General features: G+C 39.8%; 1 protein-coding gene across 1 annotated transcript; it reads left to right on the forward strand.

Annotated features, from left to right (window-relative positions):
• The first annotated feature begins 6356 nt into the window (after nt 1-6356).
• Nucleotides 6357-19856, forward strand: LOC121685528 (NACHT, LRR and PYD domains-containing protein 3-like). Its single transcript, XM_042066109.1, has 10 exons — nt 6357-6480; nt 9298-9327; nt 9460-9750; nt 10049-11654; nt 12138-12311; nt 12395-12568; nt 13882-14055; nt 14251-14424; nt 15617-15663; nt 18718-19856. Exons 2-10 carry the CDS (start codon nt 9300-9302, stop codon nt 19254-19256), a joined length of 3207 nt encoding a protein of 1068 aa, XP_041922043.1. The 5' UTR covers nt 6357-6480; nt 9298-9299; the 3' UTR covers nt 19257-19856.
• Nucleotides 19857-24698: the final 4842 nt, after the last annotated feature.

The raw sequence follows: 24698 nt of genomic DNA on the forward strand, positions 1-24698 counted from the left end.
GCGCGTAGTGCACTGACGCGCTGCTTTTTAGCCATGAGACAATTAATAATATAAATGATACCCAGACATTCGTCCAGGCTATAGATATTAAACACAAATAATGGCACATATTGGTCGGCTTCAGTAAAATATTTTATATACTTGCAATAGGTTTAGATTTTTTTGCAGATGACGATGACAATGCCAGCATTAATCACTTGGTTTAAATTAGAAAAATGTCAACATAGGCCGTGGCAGAGAATTTCTAGGGGGTGGGGTATTACACGTTGCCACTGTTTCCACCAATGATATGTATCGCATCATCAACAACGTTCTTGGAACTACAGTGTTCGAACATCGGAGGTAGCGAATTGCGACACAGGTACGATGCTTTCTGGAAACAGGTGTAACAATGTCGTTGTTTGGTCACAAGTTGCGTCGTACCATGGTGGTTGAGCAACGTCGTTGCTAACTTTTCTAGAAACGACCCCCTGTTCCGCTCATTTTCGCTCCGGTACCGCTCACACGACTCTAAGGCATAACCAAATCCACCTAGACGATTCTCGTATTTCAGAACAATGACACTTGCCATAGTAATGTACAGAGTTAGCCTAGTCACAGTTAAGTGTAAAGGCCACTTTCAGTGGCTAACAGCCAAACTCAGGGGCAGGGGCGCAGATCATGAAAACAGCACACACTAGGCAAGTCAAACACACACACACACTACACAAACAGGGGTGGACGCAGCCCCCCACACAAAAAGGATCACACACGAGGAAGACCTAAAAGGGTAACCCGCTACACTAAAACACGGACATTAAAACAGTAAATAAAGGCATTAACACACACAAACAACCCCCAGAGTTCTCCCCCGTATCCCAGAATGCACTGTCCCAGAGTCCGTAGCACATAGTCCAGCGTGCTGACGTTACAGTGAGTTCGTTGGGGATGAAGTCGCTAAATATTTTAGAAAGGAAACTGAAGGTCATAGGGCTTACAAGCGTACTATTCCTACAAAACAACTATACAAACAATGCAGAGCAAGAACAACTATGTGGTGACACTGTTCCAGTGAGATTTATTTTGGAATTTAAGAAGACGCGTGTGGTCAAAATTAATCCAAGACAACTGGTATGAGACTGCAGCTTTATTCACGACGCCGGGAGCATGTTACACACATGAAATGTCGAAGTAACAAGCCCACACATCTGTGGGTGAAGCCAACTCTTATACCTTACCCCACACCCATGGAAAATCACAAGTTGTCACCCTCCATTAATCACTTAACCTTCTGGTATTTTAACAGAGATAAGAAATGTTTACAACCCCACTTAACCATCTAGTGTTTTGACAAAGATAAGAAATGTTTATGACCCCGCATCCTGGGGTTACCCACAATTGACACAAGGGTTAATTTAACTAAACATTCTAACATAGGAGTTTCAGAAAACACAAGGGTCAGAGTAAGGAGATGGCAATAAGATTTAATTACATGTATATAAGGAATACTAAACATTCAATGAGAAAAATAAAAAATTCTCCCACACGCGGAGTGTGCTACGGAGAGCAAAGGAAAACGTGAGCAATTTGAATGGCCTATGCTTTAAAGGAATTATCCAGAGTAAAATGCACTTTAGATCAATTTACAGATGATTGGGAGTACATATGTTGAGTTGACATCCAAATCATGTCATTCGGATGTGTTTTGAGAAAGTTCGATGTTACCGTTTTTAGTCAAAACTCGTTAGCCTGGAAGTGACGTGGGCATATCATTTCGCCGCTACAAAACGCTATTTTTATACCTCTTCTACAGTTCCAAACAACATTGCACTTACGTTGTAGTGAGTAGAGGGTCCCTAAAGCCAAACCGAAGTATCCCGAGGTCTTTATGTGGTCGGATAGAGAGTCCAGAATGAATTTCATCAAGCCAGTACCTTTCCGGAAATGTTGCCATCTTTGCTGCCATCTTCAGGGGAAAGTCCGTAGGAGTCGATTGCTGAGTGTGTTGTGACACGCTCTGGAAATTCACAATTTTGTCGCCGTTTTTTTTTTTTTTTTTTTAAAAACATAGTCCAGTATTTCTTACGAAATTGAAATGAAGTTGTATGGACTGGACTATGTTTTTTTTTAACATATGTTTAGGCAATGCTTATGTGTAGCCTACGTTGCCAAGCTTGTTCGTTGTTGCACTGTGGGTGTTGCATTAGGCTATCTTTTACAATACATGCTCTATGAGTGACATTGCCGTTTCTCTTAGTTCTTTGGGATTTAAGTTTTCTAAGGTGACAATTCGGCTTGTAGATTATTTCTCCCTCTTTCAAATTGGAGCGAGCGTGGAGCGATTTCACTGGAGCGTGAGGATTTTGAAGTGGAGCGGGGAGCGAAATTGAGCGGAGCGGCCTGACGTGAATTTTGAGTGGAGAAGTGGCCGAGTGAACAGCCACCTGAGCGAGGAGCGGGATATTCACACCGCTCAGCTCCGCTCACTAGCTCTGCACAGCACTCAAAACATCCTCCATAGAAATGCATGGGTCTAGTTTGTAGCGCCAATATGGCCGTTGTCTACACATATCCCACCCCTTCCTCTGAATTACGTTGATGTGTGAATACATTGAGCCAATCATGTGGTGTGATGTGAATACATTGAGCCAATCATATGGTGTGTTGTGAAGACATCATGCCAATCATATGTTGTGAACTCGCTGCTGGAGCAAGATTGGTGTCGTGAAGCCTTGCGCACACGCATTTCTGCCGAATAGGATGCCCGATGAGTGCCCAAAAAGCGCTGCAATATGGCCGCCGAGTGGAGGGACTTGCCTAAAAGGACTTTGGTAGTAGTAAGTAGTAGTAATATTATGCTTGCTAGAACAGCACAGTTATTTTGAAGTTTTTTTTTTTTTAACACCAATTTTCGGTCAAAGATTCCTGGGACACTGGAGCACATGGAATTGGATTGGCATATAACCCCACTAAGCTGATACAGAATAGAATCTTTTGGGTCCCCAGGGGCCAACCATAAGCAGCCTATAGCTGCTCATTTATGGTGTAGTGCCACCTAGTGGAAGACCTAAAAGTTAAAATCAAGTTTTGTTTTTATTCCTGCCCATAGGAAGTACTGCAATTGATGCATTTCTGTACTTTAATAACAGCAGCTTTTTTAAGGCGCAACCCTCCAAAAACATGTTTGTGTCGCCACCGCACCCCTCTTGCATGCTCCCTGTCCTTTTTGCCCACAGAAAAAAAAGATATGAAATTACATTTCAGCTTTATTTATATGCTTTTAGATTTGATGGGATCTAATAGATGGGATGGGATTTAGCTGGAATAATGTTACTTTTCAGAGATGTTGTCGCTATAGATGGTGGTTTACATAGGACAACATTATCATGATCACAACAGGAATTCCTGACCATAAACAACAATGCTAAACAATAGCTAGTGAAACATCACCACAACAAAGGATTATATACAGATAGTTTTGTTTTGAATGATAAATAAAAATAAAACTTATAAAAATAAAAATGTAAAAATGAAATATGGAAGATTGTTCTTATAGAGTGAATTACGTTACCAGGAATAAACAAAATAACATAATACCATAAACAACACTTGAAAAATCACATTATTTAAAATCACATTATTTATCAGAATATTTCACTGCAAGAAAAGGTTTGTATCTGGAAGGACATAGGGATTGTCCATAAGTCCTGCTGTGTTGGAGATGTAAATATCCGCAGGACCCCAACACCTGCATACACCCGTTTTTAGAAACCTGCCTGGCCACAGGAGTTAGATGCTGGCTTGGCTGTTGCTCATCAGTCACTGCTGAATGGGTGCTGGGCGCTGAAGCCACCAATTACAATGGACACACACACACACACACTCTGAAACAGAAGCTCCTCACTAAACAACAAGGACACATGGCCACTATACGTCACTGCTATAACATCAACTCCCCTTTGTGCAAGAGGAGAATCATATTGTGAGAGACAATTAAATGTGTAGTTTACAGTCAATTGCACAGAGATTTAATATATGTATCCTAAATATATATTTTTTTAACTTGCATGTATGTGGGTGATGTTAATATTTAGGGCTGTCAATCGATTAAAAAATGTATCTAATTAATTACATACTCTGTGATTAATTAATCTAAATTAATCGAACTCCTCTTCCTCAAGGGGGGGGGGGGGGGGGGGGGGGGGTCTGGGAGTTTATGTTGTTTATGTGGTTTATGCTGACAAAGCACAGCACACACATACGGGAGAGACCATCAGTAAAAATTACATCACTCACCAGGGCCACTATGGACAGCTCACGTGTGCATTATTTATGATTCTATTTGTTTGATTAATAGCTGCACGTCCCAAGGTCACGACTTGGTAATGTGTAATCAGGCCACAGTATATATATTTGAGAGCAAGAACAAGCAGTACATTAAAAGAAGACAGAAGAATCAGTTCATCATGAAGACTTGTGGAGCTCTACTGGTTATGCTGTTTGGCTGAGACGCAGCTTCAGAGACCAACAGTGAAAATGACATCACTCACCAGGGCCACTATGGTGAAGCAGAGACCAGAAAAAATGAAGTTAGAATGTAGTAACAGTAAAGTAGGGGGGGGGTTGAGGAACATGGGGGCCCAGGATCTTGTGCTATGCCCCTGGTTCCTGCTCTTTCGCCCATGGCCTGTAAAAGGAAGAAAGAACTGGTCGACCAATCAGCAGTGAACTAAAAACATCTCACCTTAACCACATCAGCTTCCATATTCGTATATGTATCTAATGTGTAGCAGGTGTGTGGAATTCACCCAAATCTAAGAAAGTAGGTTAACTCACCAAAAGAACCACATGCTCTAAATGTGGAATTCATGTTCATATTTTGATTGACCTGAAAATGTCAGGTCACTGTTACAGCATAGAATGTGAAGGGAATCTGCCAGATCTGGGCCAGTCCCGGCCCAAAATCAGCCTCTCTCTTGGCCGTGGCTTTATGATGTAGGGAGTGGGTCTGGAAAAGGTTCATTGACTTACGATTTCCAGCAGGGGCGTAACTACTGTAGCAATAAAATTAAACTGAAATTGGTACAGTAAACTCTTGACAAATAATTTCAAAAGGGTAGCGTCCATGCCGGATAAGTGATTGTATTTGTGTGCCTGTGTTTTAGGGACATTGGAAATGGGCTTCAATGGCCTCCTGACCAGACGGATCTGCAGAGCAAATCCCAAATTTGCCTAAAGTTTGTATGGGTATTCCCAGGCTGTCTGACGAGGAGGTGAAGAGAGTTTCAGGAAACTTTCATCAATAAAAACAAAAACAATGCTTGAACGTTCTATTTGGGCCCCAATCTACTTCCTCTACAGCTCACCCAGAGGCTGAAGGTGGGATCAATTCTGAAACCTGTATCTCACTCAAAACAGCATGGATGGTTTTTCTTACAAGTTTGTATGAATGTGGAAGCACCAGAGACACACAATAACACCCCAAATCCCAGAAAAAGTTATTTTTGCATAATATGGGCACTTTAAGATAACTTATTATATGGCTCTTCACAATGCAAGTAGAATGCTCTATTGACTTGAATGGGATTTCCGAAAGTTCTAGCGGTCATTATTTCTTGGGAAAGGACCTCTGAAAACAAGAATGACCGCTTTCAATGGCAACGGAGTTTGCGCTTGGAATTTCATTCAAAAGTGAAAGCAGACGGTTGATCAGCTGTGTTCTAAAGAATGTTTGATTCAAGTTCAGCGTGTGTTGCGAACTATTTGTTTCTCAGCAAAAGCCACGACGAAACGGTAACAAATAAGTGTAAAGAGACATGTCATGGAGTTTATTTTTTCGTTTTGGCAAGTAGCCGTATAATAAGCGGGATAAAATAAGTCCCTTCAGGGCGAAACAAGACCCCTCCGCTGGCGCGTCAGGGTCCGGTTCGCCCTGTCGGGACTTATTTTCCCCATAATGACCGGCGTTCTATACATTATCCCTTACATATGGAATGTTAAAAAGGAAGTCTTGTGGGGCCAACTATGATGCTGATAATGGAACTCTCTTGAAAGGGTCCATACTGTTCTTTCTCTCTTATACCCTAATACCTTACTTCCATGTCAGTTTGTCCTAGTTCATAGAGCTATTGCTTATGAAACATTGTTGAAGACAACTGAATGTGAATATCTTTTTTTTCCTACCCAAAATATCTGGGGGAACTTATGTTTGACACCCCTGGTCTACGCTGATAGGGCATAACTGTATGCACAGAATACAGTTGAAAACACTCACACAAAACTAGATAGATAGGTAGATAGATAGATAGATACTTTATTGATCCCCGGGGGAAATTCAGCACCGCCTACCTATTTTTTTTTACGTGCATCGCTGTCTCTTCCTGTGCAAGAGACTGGCATCACAGTGCTTTAATGCCATTTCAAGCTTCTTACACAGTCATTTGCGGTGTTCTCTGGGAGAGCTGAGGAGGGACCAAGAGACATTTTCTGCTAGATACTGAGGTAAGGTGGACCATAGCCTAAATTATGATGAGTGTGAGCTCATGGAGATGTTGTGTCTATACAGTGTGCTCCTCTGTGTTAAAATATATAACATCATTTGGTCATCAGCCAAGGTTGAAATACAATATGTTGTTCCAGATTGTCTGTGGACTGTGATGAATATATCTTCAGTTTTTGTTTACAATTTTGAGATGTTCTTTCGGCTCAGACCGATATGCTGTCCAATATTTACGCATCGTTTTTAAGTGTGTGTATGTGTATGAAGAGTGTATGGGAATTGATTTAGAAAGGAGTCGCTTGTTTCACCTGTTTTTAAAACATTACATGTAGGGATTTGACAGATGTTTTTATCCTCATTTGGGAAGAAGTCAAGTAATACAGATTAAAAAACACCTACTGTATATGCTAGATGAAGAAGAGATGTTTTAGGATTAAAGACCAAGGTAACACTTTATAATAACTACACACAATTCATAATTTATTAAGCCTTTGTTACTTATTAGTTAATGGTTTGTTCATCATTAGTAATTTCTTGTTCATACATAATGTATCATCAGTAAAGCATTTGTTCACGCAGTTATACATAGTTTGTTCATAGTAAATAAGCCTATATCTAAAACATGTTTACGTTATTGTTAATACTTAATAAATTATGCAATAATATGTTTTTTGATGAAGTAATATTTCCATTATTTAACAGTTGTTACATACACATGCACTAATGATTAGTTAGGGTGAGGATACATATTTTATAAACCACTTCCTAATACTATAATTAATAATTAACTCAGGAGTTACAAGTGGTTAGCTAATGATATTTTGTGAGCTCATCTAAAGTGAGGACGTTTCATGCCTTGCAACACATTTTTTTTTTTAACAGTAACGCAAATAGTTACTTTACCTGGTAACGAGTTACTCTTATCATAGAGTAATTCAGTTACTAACTCGGTTACTTTTTGGAACAAGTAGTGAGTAACTATAACTAATTACTTTTTTAAAGTAACGTTCCCAACACTGGGTATGTGTGATACTCGTTGCTCCTTCCATCACTTCATCTTGGAAGCCAGCCCAAATTTACCCTGCCCACAAAATTTGAGGACAGGAAATTCGGTCTGGAGTCGCTTCATTGAGAAGTCTATATGACTAATTAAGATGTGTTCAAACCAGTCAAATAATTTGTGCAGGCCTTATACAATGATGGACAGATGAGCAATAGTTAAGCAGTCATTCACGTCATCAGTTGATTTTGTTTATCAAAATCACTGTTGCTGGAAAAGCGAGATGTTAAGATTCTGCTATTGCGTCTGGTATAACAGATATTGACCGTGCAATAACTTTAAAAGACGAACATAAAAATGGTGTTTGATATCCTCAAATTTTGCGGGCAGGGTAAATTCCAGCTGACTTGCAGGCAAAGTTGAAAGACACCCCATAATTAAATCCAAATGGTGTGTTACCTGTGGTGCACTATAGCCACATTAGAATTTGAGTCTGGCAATATTAGGCTAAATTCATCTTTCAACACGGAGAAAGGGGAAAAAACAAGTTCATATCTGACCAATGTGCCCTAACAACACCAATCCCTCATAACCACACCTGCTATTTTTATCTGGGTATTTATGTTATTGCACTGGGCTACACCAAAACACCCAAACACAGCAGTTAGAGCTAAGTGGGCCATCACAGTGACAAGAGCCATTGACTGTATACGAATGTTTGTTAAGTAATACAATTACAGACTAACTTTATTTACTTTAATATACTTTACATTTACTGAAGGTTGACACTGATTAATGTCACCCCTGTTACTCTGAAAAGTAACAGGATTGATGTTTACAGTTTTGAGGATTTCATCATACAGTGTAGTCACATAAAAACACCACCTATGTACTTTGACAGATCATTAATATATAAAAATATAAATATTGGTCATTTTGTCAAACATGAATAATCACTAGGATGCACATGTCAAAGTAACAGTACTTACCATTGACTGTTTGTACATTAGATTAGATTAGATTCAACTTCATTGTCATCTATTCATGTTCTATGCATAAAAGTGGGTTTCCATACAAAAGATACAACAGGATATGGTAAACAAAAATGTGCTCTCCCTACTCACCCCCTCCCCATGCCGCCATACCTGTACCCAAGTGCATATATCCATTCATTCATTACTACACCTATGCTTTGATGACTTTGATGGCAATTACAGATGTCAAAATAAAAGTACCAATACAAACACCACACACAACATACAGGATGAGGCATTTGCCGCTATATTCTATATTTACAATCAATGACAAGAACAGCTTAGGTAACCATTTTGACAGTTTATTTCTCAATTTTTCTGTAAATATGTGGTAATCTCATGTGATCTCATGAGGATTCTTTCTAGACTCAACAGTGACACATTACAGTAAGGGAACATGAATTATCATAAATGAATATGAATTAATTCATGATTTATGCATTACCTCATTCTTTAATATCTCATGAATCATCAGTAATTGACATGATTATGTCTTTAATATTAATATTAGTATTAGTTAATCAGTAATTGACATGAGTCTTTAATATTAATATTAGTATTAGTATTTAATTTCATATTAGTTCCAACATGTAACATGAATTAATTAATTCCAACATGTAACGTTAATTTAGTAATAGTAATAGAGTAATGCTGAGTAATGCAACTGTGAACTTTCACAACTTATTTCTCTCACACACACACACAAACACACACACACACACTTTCAGTTCCACCCTTCAGACTAACCTGTGTTTCTATGTGTTTCTGACATGATGGTTTCACAGCTATGGCCAGTTTGACATCGGAAAGACAGGGTATGTTTTCATCCACTTCAATGCCTATGTTCATCTATCCTTACCAGTTCTTTTAGACTAAAATTTGCACATGGAGAGGCACTATCAAACAAATCACATAACTTCTTTGTTATGACCATCTTTTGAAATCAGAGTTCTTCAGAAAACACAAGGGGGAGCTAGAGATCCGTCTCGGTATCCTTGCACCTCTTCTGATCGACCTGGAGGATGGCGGGGTCCTCTCTCGTCTGGAGAGGGAAGAGGTGCAATGCCAATCAACCAGCCAGAGAAAGAACTTTGCCCTCATAACCATGCTGGAGAAGAAAGGAGGTGTGGCCCAAGAGAAGCTTTATGAGGCTCTTAAGAAGCATAACCCTCTTCTGCTGGAGGATCTTCGGCGCTCAGCAATGAGCCCAGCAGTGCCTCAGCCCCAGCAGAGGGGAGGTAACGTTCCTATGTCAGCTTTGTCACCACTGTGTCCAGTGGAATATCAACTATCAATGTGTTAACACCATGCATATTTTGGTCAATTCTGTTATCTCAGGTAATTAAATGAAATTGACTATTTAACATATTGCATAAGGGGCCTTGTAAACCTCATTCACAAATCAACATGTCCCAGTTTTCTTTAAAATCTAAACAATTAAATGCATATCTTAAAATGAAGATATCATATGCATTACATAAACAATTACTTCCTCATCTCACCATATTACATTTCATTTTTGTTGTCTTCACAAAGATGCTTCACGGACAGTTACAAAATCATCACTTAAACGGAAGCTTCAGGCCCATCTGAAAAACAGGTTTTCAACATTACATCAAAATTCTAAAAAGTACAGCGTGCAAGACATGTACACTGAGCTTTACATCATAAAGGGTTGTACCGGGGGAGTCAACAGTGATCACGAAGTGGCAGCAATTGACATGAGACAAATTGGGGCTAGACCAAGCTCTAAAGATGAACAAGTCAAGATGGCAGACATATTCACAGCCAACTCTGCTGCAAAAGTTTTGACTTTGGGAATTGCTGGTGTGGGGAAAACTGTTGCAGTGCAAAAGTTTGTCATGGACTGGGCTGAGGGAAAAAACAATCAAGATATAGACTTTGTTTTTGTTCTTTTGTTTCGAGAGCTGAACTTGAAGAAAGGAGAACAGCGCAGCCTTTTCGATCTTCTTCTGTCATTCTACCCTGATATCAAAGGCTTGAAAAATGTCCCTGAATTCTGTGGATGCAAAATTCTCTTTGTCTTTGACGGTTTGGATGAAAGCAGACTCCAGCTGGACTTCAACGAGTGGATTTCTAAACCTGACAAACAGTCATCAGTTGACATTCTAACAGCAAGTGTCATTAAAGGTATGCTACTGTCCTCTGCACACATCTGGGTTACAACCAGACCAGCAGCGGCCAGTCTGATCCCAGAGGAGTGCTTCACCCTCTTGACAGAGGTGCAAGGATTCAACGATGACCAGAAAATTTTGTTCTTTCAGAAGAGCATCACAAATCCAGAAAAGGCAAAGAGAGTCATTGCTCATATCAAGAAGAACAGAAGCCTCCACATCCTGTGTCACATACCAGTATTCTGCCATATCATGCTGAGTGTGCAAGATGAAATACTGAGAGATGAGAGCAAAGAAGCACCAACCAAAACCTTGACGGAAATGTACGCACTTTATAGTGTCTCTCAGATCCAAAAAATGAATGAAAAGTACTTGGACAAGAAGATGAGTGCTAAAGAAAAAGGGAAGTTCCTGGTTTTACTTGGGAAACTAGCATACACACATCTGGAGGACGGCACACTGATATTCTATGAGAAGGACCTGCAAGAGTGTGGTATTAACGTGAATTCTGGAGCATTGCAGGCTGGAGTTTGTACACAGATATTCAGTGTTGAGAGTGCTGCAACTGGAGAGAATATGTTCAGCTTTGTGCACCTAAGTGTACAGGAATTCTTAGCAGCTCTTTATGTTCTTAATGAAAAGGCAGCTCAGAGGACCAGGAACCCCCTAGGCGAGACATTGAAGGAGAAGATCAACTGGCTATTCAGGCACTCCATGTTTGATCTTTACAGATTTGCTGTTGAAAAAGCCCTGCAAAGCAAGAATGGACAATTGGATCTTTTTGTGCGCTTCCTCCTTGGCCTGGCTCCGCTGTTGAAACCTGGAATCCGCTCATCCCTGCATGTGTTGCTACCACAATTATGTGTTAGAGAAGAGCGCATCAACAAAACAGTTCAATATATCAAAGAGAAGATCAGGAAGGAAGACATCTCATCAGAACGAATCATCAACCTTTTCCACTGTTTGAATGAGCTTGGAGACGAGTCTCTTGTTGATGATATTAACAGGTAATTAATACAGATTCTGGCATTAAATTAAATCATGAATGTGGCTTAGCTATAACAGTAGTGAACAAATACCTCACTACCTGACACGTTAAGAGATATGCTAGTGGCAGTACCCACAGCCTTTAAGTTTTAGCATATAATGCTAGTGAGTCTGAATCTGGTGCACAACGCATAGTTAAAACATCTTTACAATGCATATGCAAGTAGTTGTTTTGACACTTAGTTGCACTCAGTTACTGGGGGATCACTTTATGTGTTCATTAAAATCATCAATCTGTCCAATTGCTAGAATGTCATTTGTGTTAAAATGTTGCAAAATCTTGGATAATAATTACAGATTAACATCCTATTTACCTAGTCCTGTTTGATGTTCTGCCACTGATTAGTTGCTCATTTCATGCTGTGTCAGTATGTATTAAAAAAGCTGTCTTCATTTGGCTATTGTTTTGATATTGTTTTGGACTTTTATGACCTCTCACACAGGTACATAAACTCATCAGATGAGGAGAACCTGACTCCAGCCCAGTGTTCAGCTCTGGCTTATATGCTGCTCATGTCAGCTGAAGACTTGGAGGAGTTTGATCTGAAGAAATACCTGAGATCAGAGGAAGGGCTCCACAGAATGCTTCCTGTAGTGAATGTCACAAAGAGACTTTGGTGGGTAAAGCATTGGTGTTTTTAAAAACAATGATGATAAAAAAAAAAAGTTTATAGGAAATAAAATATTTTTTTGTAAACAGGCTAAATCACTGTCACCTCTCCAAAGTGAGCTGTCAGCTGTTGACACACGTGCTACAAAGGACACCTTCCCATCTGAGAGAACTGGATATGAGTGACAATGACTTGCAGGATGAAGGAGTGGAGATGCTCTGTGTAGGACTACGAGATCCACAATGCAAGCTAGAGACACTGAGGTCAGTTATGAGGAATGTAATAAACCTGTGTGGTTGCAAAATATGAATTTGCTCTGCAGGTCCATCTGGCAAAGAGGCCATTCACTCCCATTTCCAATGTTCTTAAAATCTGGGCCCCAATCACAACTGTTGAGGCGGGCTTAACATGATGACATAAAAGCAGTTCTTGAAAAATGCTTTTGTTTTTCAGTTTGTTTATATGTTTCTTTCCGTTGCTCTGCATTTGTCATCTCCTCCATTGCTCTGATTGTTTATAAGACTATCCAATTGCGTCAGAGGCATTTTGATCATCATCCGTTGGTGACGCCCCTTGGAAATGGGAGGTGAACCTTGTCCAGATCCAATCTCAATTTCAACTGAGATAAGGTCTGATGCTAACCAGGCTAATGTGCATGGCTACCACTGATTAGTTACCACTGACATACTGTAGGGATGACCCCGCTACAATTAGCGCCTGTTTCATGAACAAACAGACCGCACACACATTTTAGCGGCCACCAGAGAGATTACATTACATTACATTACATTACATTTAGCAGACACCTTTTTGACCAAAGTGACTTACATATGTCAAATACAAGGGATTACATTGTCCCCGGAGCAACTTGGGGTTAAGTGCCTTGCTCAAGGGCACAACGGTGGAAGCCGGGAATTGAACCGACAACTTTTAGGCTACTGCACACTAGCCCAGCTCCTTAACCACTACACTACCACCGCCCCATTCAGGCAAGCTGCACTTTTCTTACTCAGGCCTAGTCAGCAATCCTGGTTTCGAGACAGGAACCATTACTTGGCATCACTCTGGCCTTGTGCTCAATTTTTTGACGGATTGAGGTCTGGACCCCTGGGCCCCTCTAAAATGTTTATATTGTTTTCTGTTACCCATTTCTTGCCTTGTTTGGCTGTATGTTTTGGATCGTTGTGTGGTTTAATGGTCCAATGCCGCCTATTTTGGCAGATCTCTCAGCAGACTGCTTTATCTGTTCCTCCAGAATCTTAATGTAGCCCCTTGTTTTATTGTCACCATTTACTTTGAGAAGGTCACCAGGTCCCACTGGTTGAAACAAACATATTGGTCAAGAGAAAATCAACCATTAAATCAAATTTGCCAGGGGTATGAATAATTTTGTTCTTAACTGTATATGTGTGTGTGTGTGTGTGTGTGTGTGTGTGTGTGTGTGTGTGTGTGTGTGCAGAATAGTATCAAATGTGTCCATCAACTACCAGTATATTTTCTAAACAGACTAAATCACTGTTCAATGGTGACAGCTGGACAATATAACGTTTCAAAGTGTATTCTTCTTTCTAAACAGGCTAAATCAGTGTCACCTCTCCAAAACAAGCTGTAAAAGCATGGCATCAGTGCTGCAAAGGACACCTTTCTATCTAAGGGAACTGGATATGAGTGATAATGACCTGCAGGATGAAGGCATGGAGCTGCTCTGTGTAGGACTAAGAGATCCACAATGCAAGCTGGAGGAACTGAGGTCTGTTATGAGGACTGTAATGCAATATATTATTTTATCCATCCATTTTATTTCATTTAGCAAGAAATGCCTGTCAGTGATTCTCCTTGTTACATCTTTGAAATGAATACATTTGTCTCTTTGTGTCTACTGTATGAACTACTGAATCTGCATAACTGCCTTTCATTAATAATGAGGGGAAATCTTGTTTCATAGGCTCTCTGGTTGTCTGATTACCCAGAGGGGCTGTTCTGCCTTGTCCTCTGCCCTCAAATCAAACCCCTCCAACCTGAAAAAGCTGGATCTGAACTACAATCATCCAGGAGACTCAGGTGTCAGAGAGCTCACAGACAGATTGAATGATCCCAGCTGTAAATTAGAGACTTTCAGGTGAGTACATGGTGTTTAACATTTTAATCTTAAATGACATAGTCTGTCATAACTCTCACCAAATGCAACCTAGGGTCTTTTTGTGAATATACCCAAGTCATTTTCATTTAAAAGCATAATTATGTCGGAAGCGCCACTTTTATGCTTGAACGTATTGTCGTTTTCGGATTAAATGGCCTTTTGAATGGGAGTCGTAGGTAACCTGACTCTCGCCAGATGAATTTCGTTCCGCCTAGCTCCACTCACATCCATCTGGGATCACTTCCGTTAGGAGTGATTTCGGCACCAGATTTTATGGTAGAGCCAATCAGGACGCAGGGCAGGAGTTTCATAGATGTGACGTAGCGGAGAAGCGACTGTGAGACTGTTTTGATTTAGACAATGGCTCGCATTGAGGAAGCAAGCGTCATCAGCATCACAGGTTGGTTTTGATGTGAGTGGTTGAAGTAGCACGTCAATAAAGATGACGGACAAGTGGCTTATCCAATCATATGCAAGGATTTTTGATAAGGCCCAGCCTTCTGAAACACCTCTCCAATGGAGCGATCCCAGATGGATGAGTGGAGCTAGGCGGAACAAAATTCATCTGGCGAGAGTCAGGTTAAGTCATAGGGGCACTACTATTTTGAAGTTTCATGTTGTGTCGAGCCTTCTTAGTGTTTTAAAAATAGCGAATTTTATGCAATCATGCATCAAAATAGTAGTGCCCCTACGACTCCCATTCAAGGCCATTTGAACGACAATACTGTAAAGCTTAAAAGTGCCACTTCCGATGTAATTATGCTGTTCTGTGGGTTTATCCTACATCCTGAAAAAGAGTGCAATGGTGGTTCTTTGTGTGACACAGGCAGTTGCTGAGGGCAAAGCTCAGGGGAAATGAGATTTATTTTGAAGGTGAAGGGCAAATGTTTTTCCCTAACAGCACCATCTTGCCCTGGACTGTTACTAGAGATGCATCTTCTAACATGGATGTCTCTCGCCCTTTCTTAAAAAACAAAAACAATCAGATGTTAGTTTCTCTGTCAGTGTTTGAAAGGTAGTCCCACATTTAGACTACATGAAAGGTAATCTCCAAGACTCTTGGACCACTGTGTTATATTTCACACTCTTATCCTATCGATATAAAAAACAACATAATTTTGTTCAATACAAATTATACTAAGATATTTAAATATTTTTCAACCCACTTAAGGAATGACCATGGAGGAGATTGCAGGATTAAACCAGGACTGAGAAAGTGTGAGTGATTTTTTTCCTTTTGGTTGACTCGAAAAATTAGAATATTGTGCAAAAGTTCATTTATTTCAGTAATTCAACTTAAAAGGTGAAACTAATATATTCTATAGACTCATTACATGCAAAGTGAACAATTTCAAGCCTTTATTTGTTATAATTTTGATGATTATGGCTTACAGTTTATGAAAAACCCAAATTCAAAATCTCAGAAAATTAGGAAGCAGAAGACAGAGCTGGTGAGAGGCCTAATGTGAATGTCATTTCTGTGCTCTCAATCATAATTGTTACAGTTGTAATAACAGTTTTATTCACCATGAGATTATTTTTTACCCCCTCAGTTTCTGTTTACGCTCTCGACTCGATTCCTTAATCTCCACTCGTTTTCATTATTTATGCGCTCGGATAATTAAGGCAGCGAAATGACACCATGGGTGTGTTCCAAACGGGAGACAGCTGCCTACTGCCTCCCTCCCTACATAGAGAGCTGTCTCACTAGACATGACTTTGGATTAAATGCATCTTTTAAAAATGAGCGTAGCACTCTAGAATCTTTGGTTAACACTACGGTATGACGTTAGCAAAGGCCTGACGTTAAACTAAATTAGCTTACGTAAGATAGCAGGCTAACGGTATAAATTAGTTTTACGGCCGGCAGATATATCAGACCAGACGCTATTAATGGTTACAACAATGGGATAATCAGATAGTAAATTGTTTATTTCTAATCTGCAATCTGCAAATCTAAGCAAAATAAGATCACACAAATGACATTTTAAACAGATTCAGCAGCCATTACCGATGTCATTCGCCATGTTTGTTTACCTTTCACAGCTGTTTCAGACGTTGCCGCAAGGGATTATGGGTAGGAGGCAGCATGAAGTGTGCATCGATGCTGCCTTCAAAAATGACCGTTATTTGGGAATTCTAAGATATCTTAAAAGGCAGCAGAATTAGTTTTTTCGGTTTCAAACCGCACTTGCTGCCTTGCTCCCCAGTTAGATATCTTAAAAGGCAGCAACTTTACCCGTTTCGAACACACCCCATATGATCCTGCATGAGTGTGTGACCAGTGTACCTTTAGTTCTGAGAAAATTTACTCTTAATAATATTTCTTTGTTTTCACCGAAAAATTATCTGATGCCATTTGACTGATAACTCTAAAACCTGACCATCCCAGGTCATGCAGCCTGTGCTGAACAACTGCAGGGTCTGGCCCTTAAACCTGTTACCAGTATGCTGCCATTTCACTATCTCTCCCTCCCTTCCTCACACACAAACACACACACACACACACACACACTGAGTAACCCACATGCACTGAATCATTCATGTGAGTTAGGCAGAACGTCTATTTTCTTTATTTCTTTCTATTTACTTTTATCCACACACACACACACACACACACACACACACGGATCAGGATGATTGACACATAGGGCCCTATCATGATAGTGTAAAGCGCAGCGCAAAGTCTATAATCATAAGCTTATTCCTATCGTAGACTCGAGTTTTTCATTATGTCCGTCTCTTTTATTGAGCAACTCGCCAAGGGGTGTGACAATTAAAGACCTAAGGAGGGGTCTGGCGCATTATCTAGAAATCGCTATAGTACACCACCTAAAACACATTACGCCACTGACCAAGGGAAACCTGGTCAGAAATCTGTGGCCAGTTGTTTATAGTGTATGTTATTTTAAGAATGTCTTATCAACAGTGATATGGGTGGGTGCACAACTACACCCTGCTTCTCTCATCCACAGGAACGTGCACCAGCGCACATCCATGCAAAACATTACAAATTAAACAATTACAATGGGAAACATAATTATAATAAAGATATTACAAAATACATCTCACAATGAGTAGCTATTCACCATCATTGGAAAATTGGTAATGACGGATAAAAGTGATTAAGAACGAAAGGCACATATGAAGCACTTTTGCTTTTTTCAGTGTTGCTTTTTTCAGTGTTGCTTTTTTGAGGCTGGGTTTCGATGGTAACCTGTCAGTCAATAGTGAAAGTAACTGTGTATAACTGTTTTGTCGGTGGCTATGAGACCACGGTGAAGTTAGTTTTACTTTGCCAATGAGTTCAAATAATAGACGAGTGCAGATGCGTGTAGGTCTTAGTAAAGCATGGTTTAGTGGAATAACTGTTTATTACAATATGCTTAGATACTGCAATAATGTTGAGAGACACCGGGCGTTTCAAGATCAGTACAATGAGTTTATTTGGCTATTACAGTTCTCAAGACAGTCATGTAACGCTGCTCAAAGTAATCTCTCCCCAAGACCACGGGAGAGCCCTTTTTGTTCAGCCTGGCATGCCTCCTACAGGTACTCAATAGGACCAATTAGGGACGGCAGCGTCTGTGGGAAACTGAAAAACAAAACAACCACCAGGGGAAGCAGATGAACCTGCAGAGTTCGTCACACTGTTCCATACGGTGTCGCGTGCAAGCAGATTCCTTCAAATGCGCCAGTGACCAGCAAAATACCGATGCACTGTTTGAAGTCGCGCTGCTTGCTGTTAATGGGAATGACAGATGTCACTCTCATTGGTTTAAAGGATGTTACACTCAAAACACACCCATGACTGATTAAGAAACATACCACCAACCACCTTCTTGCGCCATGCGCCGGACATTTCATAACGTTTCATAACTAAACCACACCCAATATGGACTGGACCCCGAAATTTGTTTAAACTATTCGCTAGTGACCATGTGACCACTGTCATGATAGGGGCCATAATCGCATACACAAAGGCAGCTACACACACACACACACACACAGACATACATTGAATCATTGGTGTCAATCATGGTCTTATTTCTTTACACACACATGCTGAGTGACTGAGTGTGTGAGTGAGTGTCCATATATGTTGGTTCATAAGCAGGAAGAGGATCTCTGTGTACATAGTTTAACATTTGTGTGATTTTGAATCTGTGTGTGACACTGTATGTGGCCAAGTGTGTGTATGCGTATGTGCCCTGTCCTACCCTATGTTCTGATGAGGATGTTTTCTCCTCTCTCTTATCCTTTTGTGTGCAGATGCCTGTGAGCTCACACTGAATCCAAACACAGCACGCAGATATCTCCCTCTCTCTGAGGAGAACAGAAAGGTGACACGTGTGAGGGAGAAGCAGCCGTATCCTGACCACCCAGAGAGATTTGACTTCTACCCTCAGGTGCTGTGTAGAGAGGGTCTGTCTGGACGCTGCTACTGGGAGGCTGAGTGGAGTGGTAATGAGGTTTATATAGCAGTGGCATATAAAAGCATCCAGAGGAAAGGGTGGAGTGATGACAGTGAGTTTGGACATAATGACAAGTCCTGGACTTTGAGTTGCTCTGGTAACAGTTACTCTGCCTGGCACAATAATAAGGAGACGGCCATACCTCCCCTCTCCTCCCACTTCAACAGAGTAGGAGTGTACCTGGACTGGCCAACAGGCACGCTGTCCTTCTACAGTGTCTCCTCTGAGACACACACACACCTGCACACGTTCCACTCCACATTCACTCAGCCCCTCTATCCTGGGCTTGCCATTTGGTCTACTGACTCCTCAGTGTCCCTGTGTCTGATCACATGACCTCCTAATCCTCCTGTACTTTGATGGACAATATTGATCATTAAAATATAAAGACTATTCTGGGATGTTTTAATGAAAAATATTTGTGATTAGCATGGAATTATTATGTCCTCTGCTAGCATAGCTAGCACACACACACACACACACACACACATGTGCGCACACACACACACACACACACACACACAGACTGTTTCAAGGCATCAGCACATGGATAGAAAAAAAACACTCAAGTAGGGATGATATTGGGGAAAACTTATGAAACATCTAAGTATTACATTGTCTGTCTACATGAGTAAATAAGTAAATATCCCATCTGAAGCATTTTAAATTCTACTGGGTAGAATGCAGTCTATACTGCAAAAGATAAGTGATGTCTATATGGGATAGCATAATTAAGGTTTTTGTGGCAAACATACCAATTTCTACAAATATTTCTGTGTATTTTTTTTTTGCACCGAATACCCATGTCTCTTTTAAATGATTGCTTGCCTCTCATTGAAAGCTACTGATGTTGTTGGACAACTGTAAAACTTTTTTTGATATATCTTGATTGAGCTGTGTCTGATGTACTGTCAAACAATTTAATTGGACTGGACATTTTGGTTATTCTTTGTCTAAACACATAGACAATTAAAATACATATTTCAAATACAAAATAATTTGTATTTTATTAATATGATGAAAAGGCCTTCGTATTGTGTATCAAAACACTTCAGTGTTGTGCATTTTTGTGTTTTCAAAATACTGTAAAATACTGTGAAACACTGTGATGACATCTATCTAACTATCTACAGTATAAAGCACAAAATCTCTGTCTCTGTCTGTCTGTGGCACCCTCGCATGGTCAAGCCCCTCTGCTCCAGTAGAGTGTTTATTTTCCTTTGCTGGACTGATTTTCCTTTGCTGGACTGATTGTATGTTTGTAGCTTTTGCTATCAGTAATTAATTAAATGTACAGTTCTGGAAAAAATTAAGAGACCACTGCACATGTTTTTCTGATGTCTTCCTATGGTTGCTGAGTGACATTCGAATGAGTTGACGGTCATATTCAAATTTGAGCTTATCAAACACCCGTCATATGAGACATATTCAAATCTTAATCCTAATCCCTTCATTTTGAATATGCAATTTATTCGAATGTCACCCAGCAACTGTATGATGACACAAAACATGTCCAGTGGACTCTACATTTTTTTCCAGAGCTGTATATACAGTAGACCTGAAACCATAGTACAGTCAACAATTCTACACAATAATATTAAAATGGAATAGACATAAAATAATAAGAACCGGGGTTCCTATAGCTTGTTGACAAAAACAAAAAGAACATCAAAACAATATAATGGACCACTGAGTGTAACAGACATTATTCAGGGTAGAGAGCACATATGACAGATATTAATTTATCATCAGACCATCTAACACTTTAATAAGTGAACATATGGGTAACACTTTATAATAAGGTGCCATAATAAATAGCAAGCTAGTCAAGTAAAATTGTTACTAATTTGTTACTAAAATATCTATTTGGCACAGGTTAATAGTTACACCATACAGTAGTTCCTGGTGTAATAAATACAATGAAATTGTATTTGTAAAGATGTAAAGTGCACATTGGACATTGGGGAGGGATCATTGAGGGATTGGGGAGGTGGGTTGTGGTTTAGGCTGTGTAGAGATTGTGTGTGAGTGTTGGGGGTGGGGGGAGGTGGGTTGTGGCTTAGGCTGTGTAGAGATTGTGTGTGAGTGTTGGGGGTGGGGGGAGGTGGGTTGTGGCTTAGGCTGTGTAGAGATTGTGTGTGAGTGTTGGGGGTGGGGGGAGGTGGTTTAGGCTGTGTAGAGATTGTGTGTGAGTGTTGGGGGTGGGGGGAGGTGGGTTGTGGTTTAGGCTGTGTAGAGATTGTGTGTGAGTGTTGGGGGTGGGGGGAGGTGGGTTGTGGCTTAGGCTGTGTAGAGATTGTGTGTGAGTGTTGGGGGTGGGGGGAGGTGGGTTGTGGCTTAGGCTGTGTAGAGATTGTGTGTGAGTGTTGGGGAGGTGGGTTGTGGCTTAGGCTGTGTAGAGATTGTGTGTGTGTGTTGGGGGAGGTGGCTGTTTAGATTGTGGGGGCAATAAAGACAGAAAACTATTAACTTGTGCCAAATAGATATTTTAGTAACAATTTACAAATATTAGCAAAGGGTTAGGTAATGACTAGTTTGCTATTTATTATGGCTCCTTATAATAAAGTGTTTCCAACATATGAATGTGTTTAGCATTGTCTCAATGCAACACGGAACAGAGCACATTTGTCACATAATTTTTTGCTGAATATAGACTAGAAACCATAGTTTAATGAACGTAACTACATAATAATAATAACATGGAGTAAACACAAAAAAAACAAGAGCCAGGGTTCCCATAGGACTTTGACAAAAACAAATAACATCACAAGAATATAATGGTCCACTGAGTGTAACAGACATTATTCAGAGAACACATGTTACAACATATAATCATTAATCATCAGACCATCGTACTCTTTAAATGACTTTAGGCCCATTAAACATAATTATGAATGTGTTTAGCATTGTCTCAATGGAACACGGAACAGAGCACATTCTTTCCTGCAAAGAAAACATGACAGATGATTCCTACTGTGCACCGGGTAGACAGCTGAGCTGTGCTTTTCCTTTTGTTGACAATATGCATGTCTCACTCACTTTATGAATGTTCATTTTGACCCTGTTACAGCTCAGCAGTATGATGTGCATGGAAGGCCTTGTGTCTGATTCCATCCGTGTTACAGAAGAAATTCCATCCACCACCAAAGCAAAGGGTGCCTGCACTTTGGTAGACATCCATGTTTTGAGAAGTACAAGAAGTAATTATGTACACAGGGGACTTAGGTCCATATCTGAAACAAAGTATCTTTGCTAATACATACAACAATTTACATTTTGTGAAGAACAGAGCCCTCAAGATATCTTTAGCATCCCTCCTCATGAACAAATAAAGGAGAAAATCAAATAGGGGGTTCAGTACTATGAGAAAGTAGGTAAACTCCACAAGGTAAATCCATGAGGTCCTATTGTTTACAAATGGGCAGTAAATGTCAATCTCCACCATCACATAAGGTAGAAATAAGACTGTATAAATGCTAAGAACAAGAGCCAGGGTTCCCATAATCTGTTTCTGCTCATGACGAGGTACTGATGTATTCCTGGAGAGAGCCCTCCATGTCCCCACGAAAAAGAACATCATCAAGTGATACGGGAGAAGCATAACCAAGAGTTCAGATAACACAACATGTGGAGTATAGAGCCCCGTGATGATCACAATGATGGGCAATATGACCCAAACAGTGACCGAAACAATGTCCTGATCGTGTGGATGCTTCTATACCAAACAGGATGAGCAATCATTCCATATCTCTCAGCAGATATAAACACCATAAAGCAAACATTAGCCATCACACCAATGAAGAAGATTAACCTCATGTAATCCCAGAAGTCATGGATAGTGTTGGTTATTAAATCTGATGAAATCATAAATTCTTTAGAAATTTCAATCAAATTGGCAGAAGTTTGAATCAGATCAGAAATGAACAGGTTTATAACAAAAACTTGAGAAAAAAGACCAGTTTTAACCATAGAGTATAATCCTTTGCAAAGCAAAGTCCAAGGAGCGCAGCTGAGAAACTCAGACAGTGAACTATCAGGTCCAAGTTGTCCTCCAAATGTGTCTGTAGAGTGTCATTGTAATATGTACTGTAACATTGTTTTCAAAGCCAGACATGTGGGTATGTGTTGGTAAGTAGGTATGTGTAGGCGTGTTGGCAAGAGACACATGTTAGAATTTGAATTACAGTTAAATATGCATGTTAACTTCCATGACTTAAAAGTGCATGTTATGATAGATAGATAGATTTTTCAGTTTGAACCCGAGTGCACCGTAAATCACAAGGATAACGCAGAAGACAGTAGCCTACTTTAGATTTACATAATCTATGTCATAGTTTGCTCTATGCTTACCCTGGACAGCTGCTGACAAAAAAAGTGGAGCTCTTTACAACAAACACTCGTTTTCAGTTGTCATTGGCAACAGTTGCTGCACAGACACGATTTTGTGTCGATTTTGCCCCACTATCACTTCCTCACCTCTCTGATCGTCTTCATTTTCATGTAAATCGAGTAGCCTATTATTTTCCGTGCTACAGTGCGCTCGGGTTCAAACTGAAAAGGCTGAACGGCAGACGTGTCCATCTTGCTGTAGCCTAGGCTTACTGTCAAAACCTAGCTGGCAAGCATTTCACATCATTCACTACCCAGAAAGCATTGAGACATACATAACCATGGCGGCCTATGAGTGAATGTGTTTTCTAAATTTTTTAATAAAAACTAAGTAACATTTGGAGTGTTTTTATACCACTTTCAAATACCACTTTCAGAAACCAAGCTGTTTTCATTTGTGGAGATTTTCATATCGACCTGTAGAATCCCAGTAATTTAAGGCTATAGATGATTTCATCAACACAATGTATTGTATGAGCCTATTTCTGAAAATCACCAGACCCAGCCAAATTACATCCCACTTCGCTACAACATATTTACTAATGATATTGAGGATAAAACCGGAAGGGGACTATTGATCAAAGATATTACTGATCACCTGCCAGTTTTTCTGCTATTTAAGGGAAATCACAGGATAAAACAATTAGATAGGCTCATGCAAACTCAATACAGAAAAACAAGGTCCGATGAATCCATCAATTCATTTAAACATGATTTACAGAAGCAGAGTTGGGATGTTATTTATGAAAATGGTGACGTGAATAGTACTTATTAGACCTTTCTAAGACTGTTCAGTCCATTAAGAGAGTGGAACAGTAAAATAAAAAAATACCAGTTGCCCATGGATAACAAAGGGATTACTAAATACTTGCAAAAAGAAAAACACTCTTTACAGAGAATTTACAGAGAATGAAAACAAAAGAAGCAGAAAACAGATATAAAAATACAAGAATAAGTTAAATTCAAATTCAAATTCATTTATTGGAGGATAACCCCTTGAGATGAACATCTCGTTTTCGAGGGGGTCCTCAAAGTAACACAAAACACTTACACACTCGCACATACTAAAGCTCTTCCTCACAACCAACCACCCCAGCCTGTCCCACCTCTGTCCAAAGCATATTCACATAATCAGTATGTAAGACATTACAGGAGAGAACCATATTTAGAAAACTAACTCATATTATAAGGGCAAATAAAAAGGATTATTATAAGAAATTACTAAATGATAATAAAAATAACATCAAAGAAATATGGAATCTATTAAATAGTATTATTAAAGAAATGGTACCACATCACACAACTATCCCAGGTACTTTTTTAATAGCTCTCTTGGTTTTTCTGCTCGCCGCCATCTTGCCAGTCAAGGAGTGAGTTGTCCAAAACCTT

Source organism: Alosa sapidissima, chromosome 16 (assembly GCF_018492685.1).
Source record: "Alosa sapidissima isolate fAloSap1 chromosome 16, fAloSap1.pri, whole genome shotgun sequence".
Lineage (NCBI taxonomy): Eukaryota > Metazoa > Chordata > Actinopteri > Clupeiformes > Clupeidae > Alosa > Alosa sapidissima.

Coding starts and splice junctions, on each gene's coding strand:
- LOC121685528 (XM_042066109.1), top strand. CDS start 9,300: ATGGCCAGTTTGACATCGGAAAGACAGG. Junction 12,312..12,394: donor AATGTCACAAAGAGACTTTG/GTGGGTAAAGCA, acceptor TTTTGTAAACAG/GCTAAATCACTGTCACCTCT. Junction 14,056..14,250: donor TGCAAGCTGGAGGAACTGAG/GTCTGTTATGAG, acceptor CTTGTTTCATAG/GCTCTCTGGTTGTCTGATTA.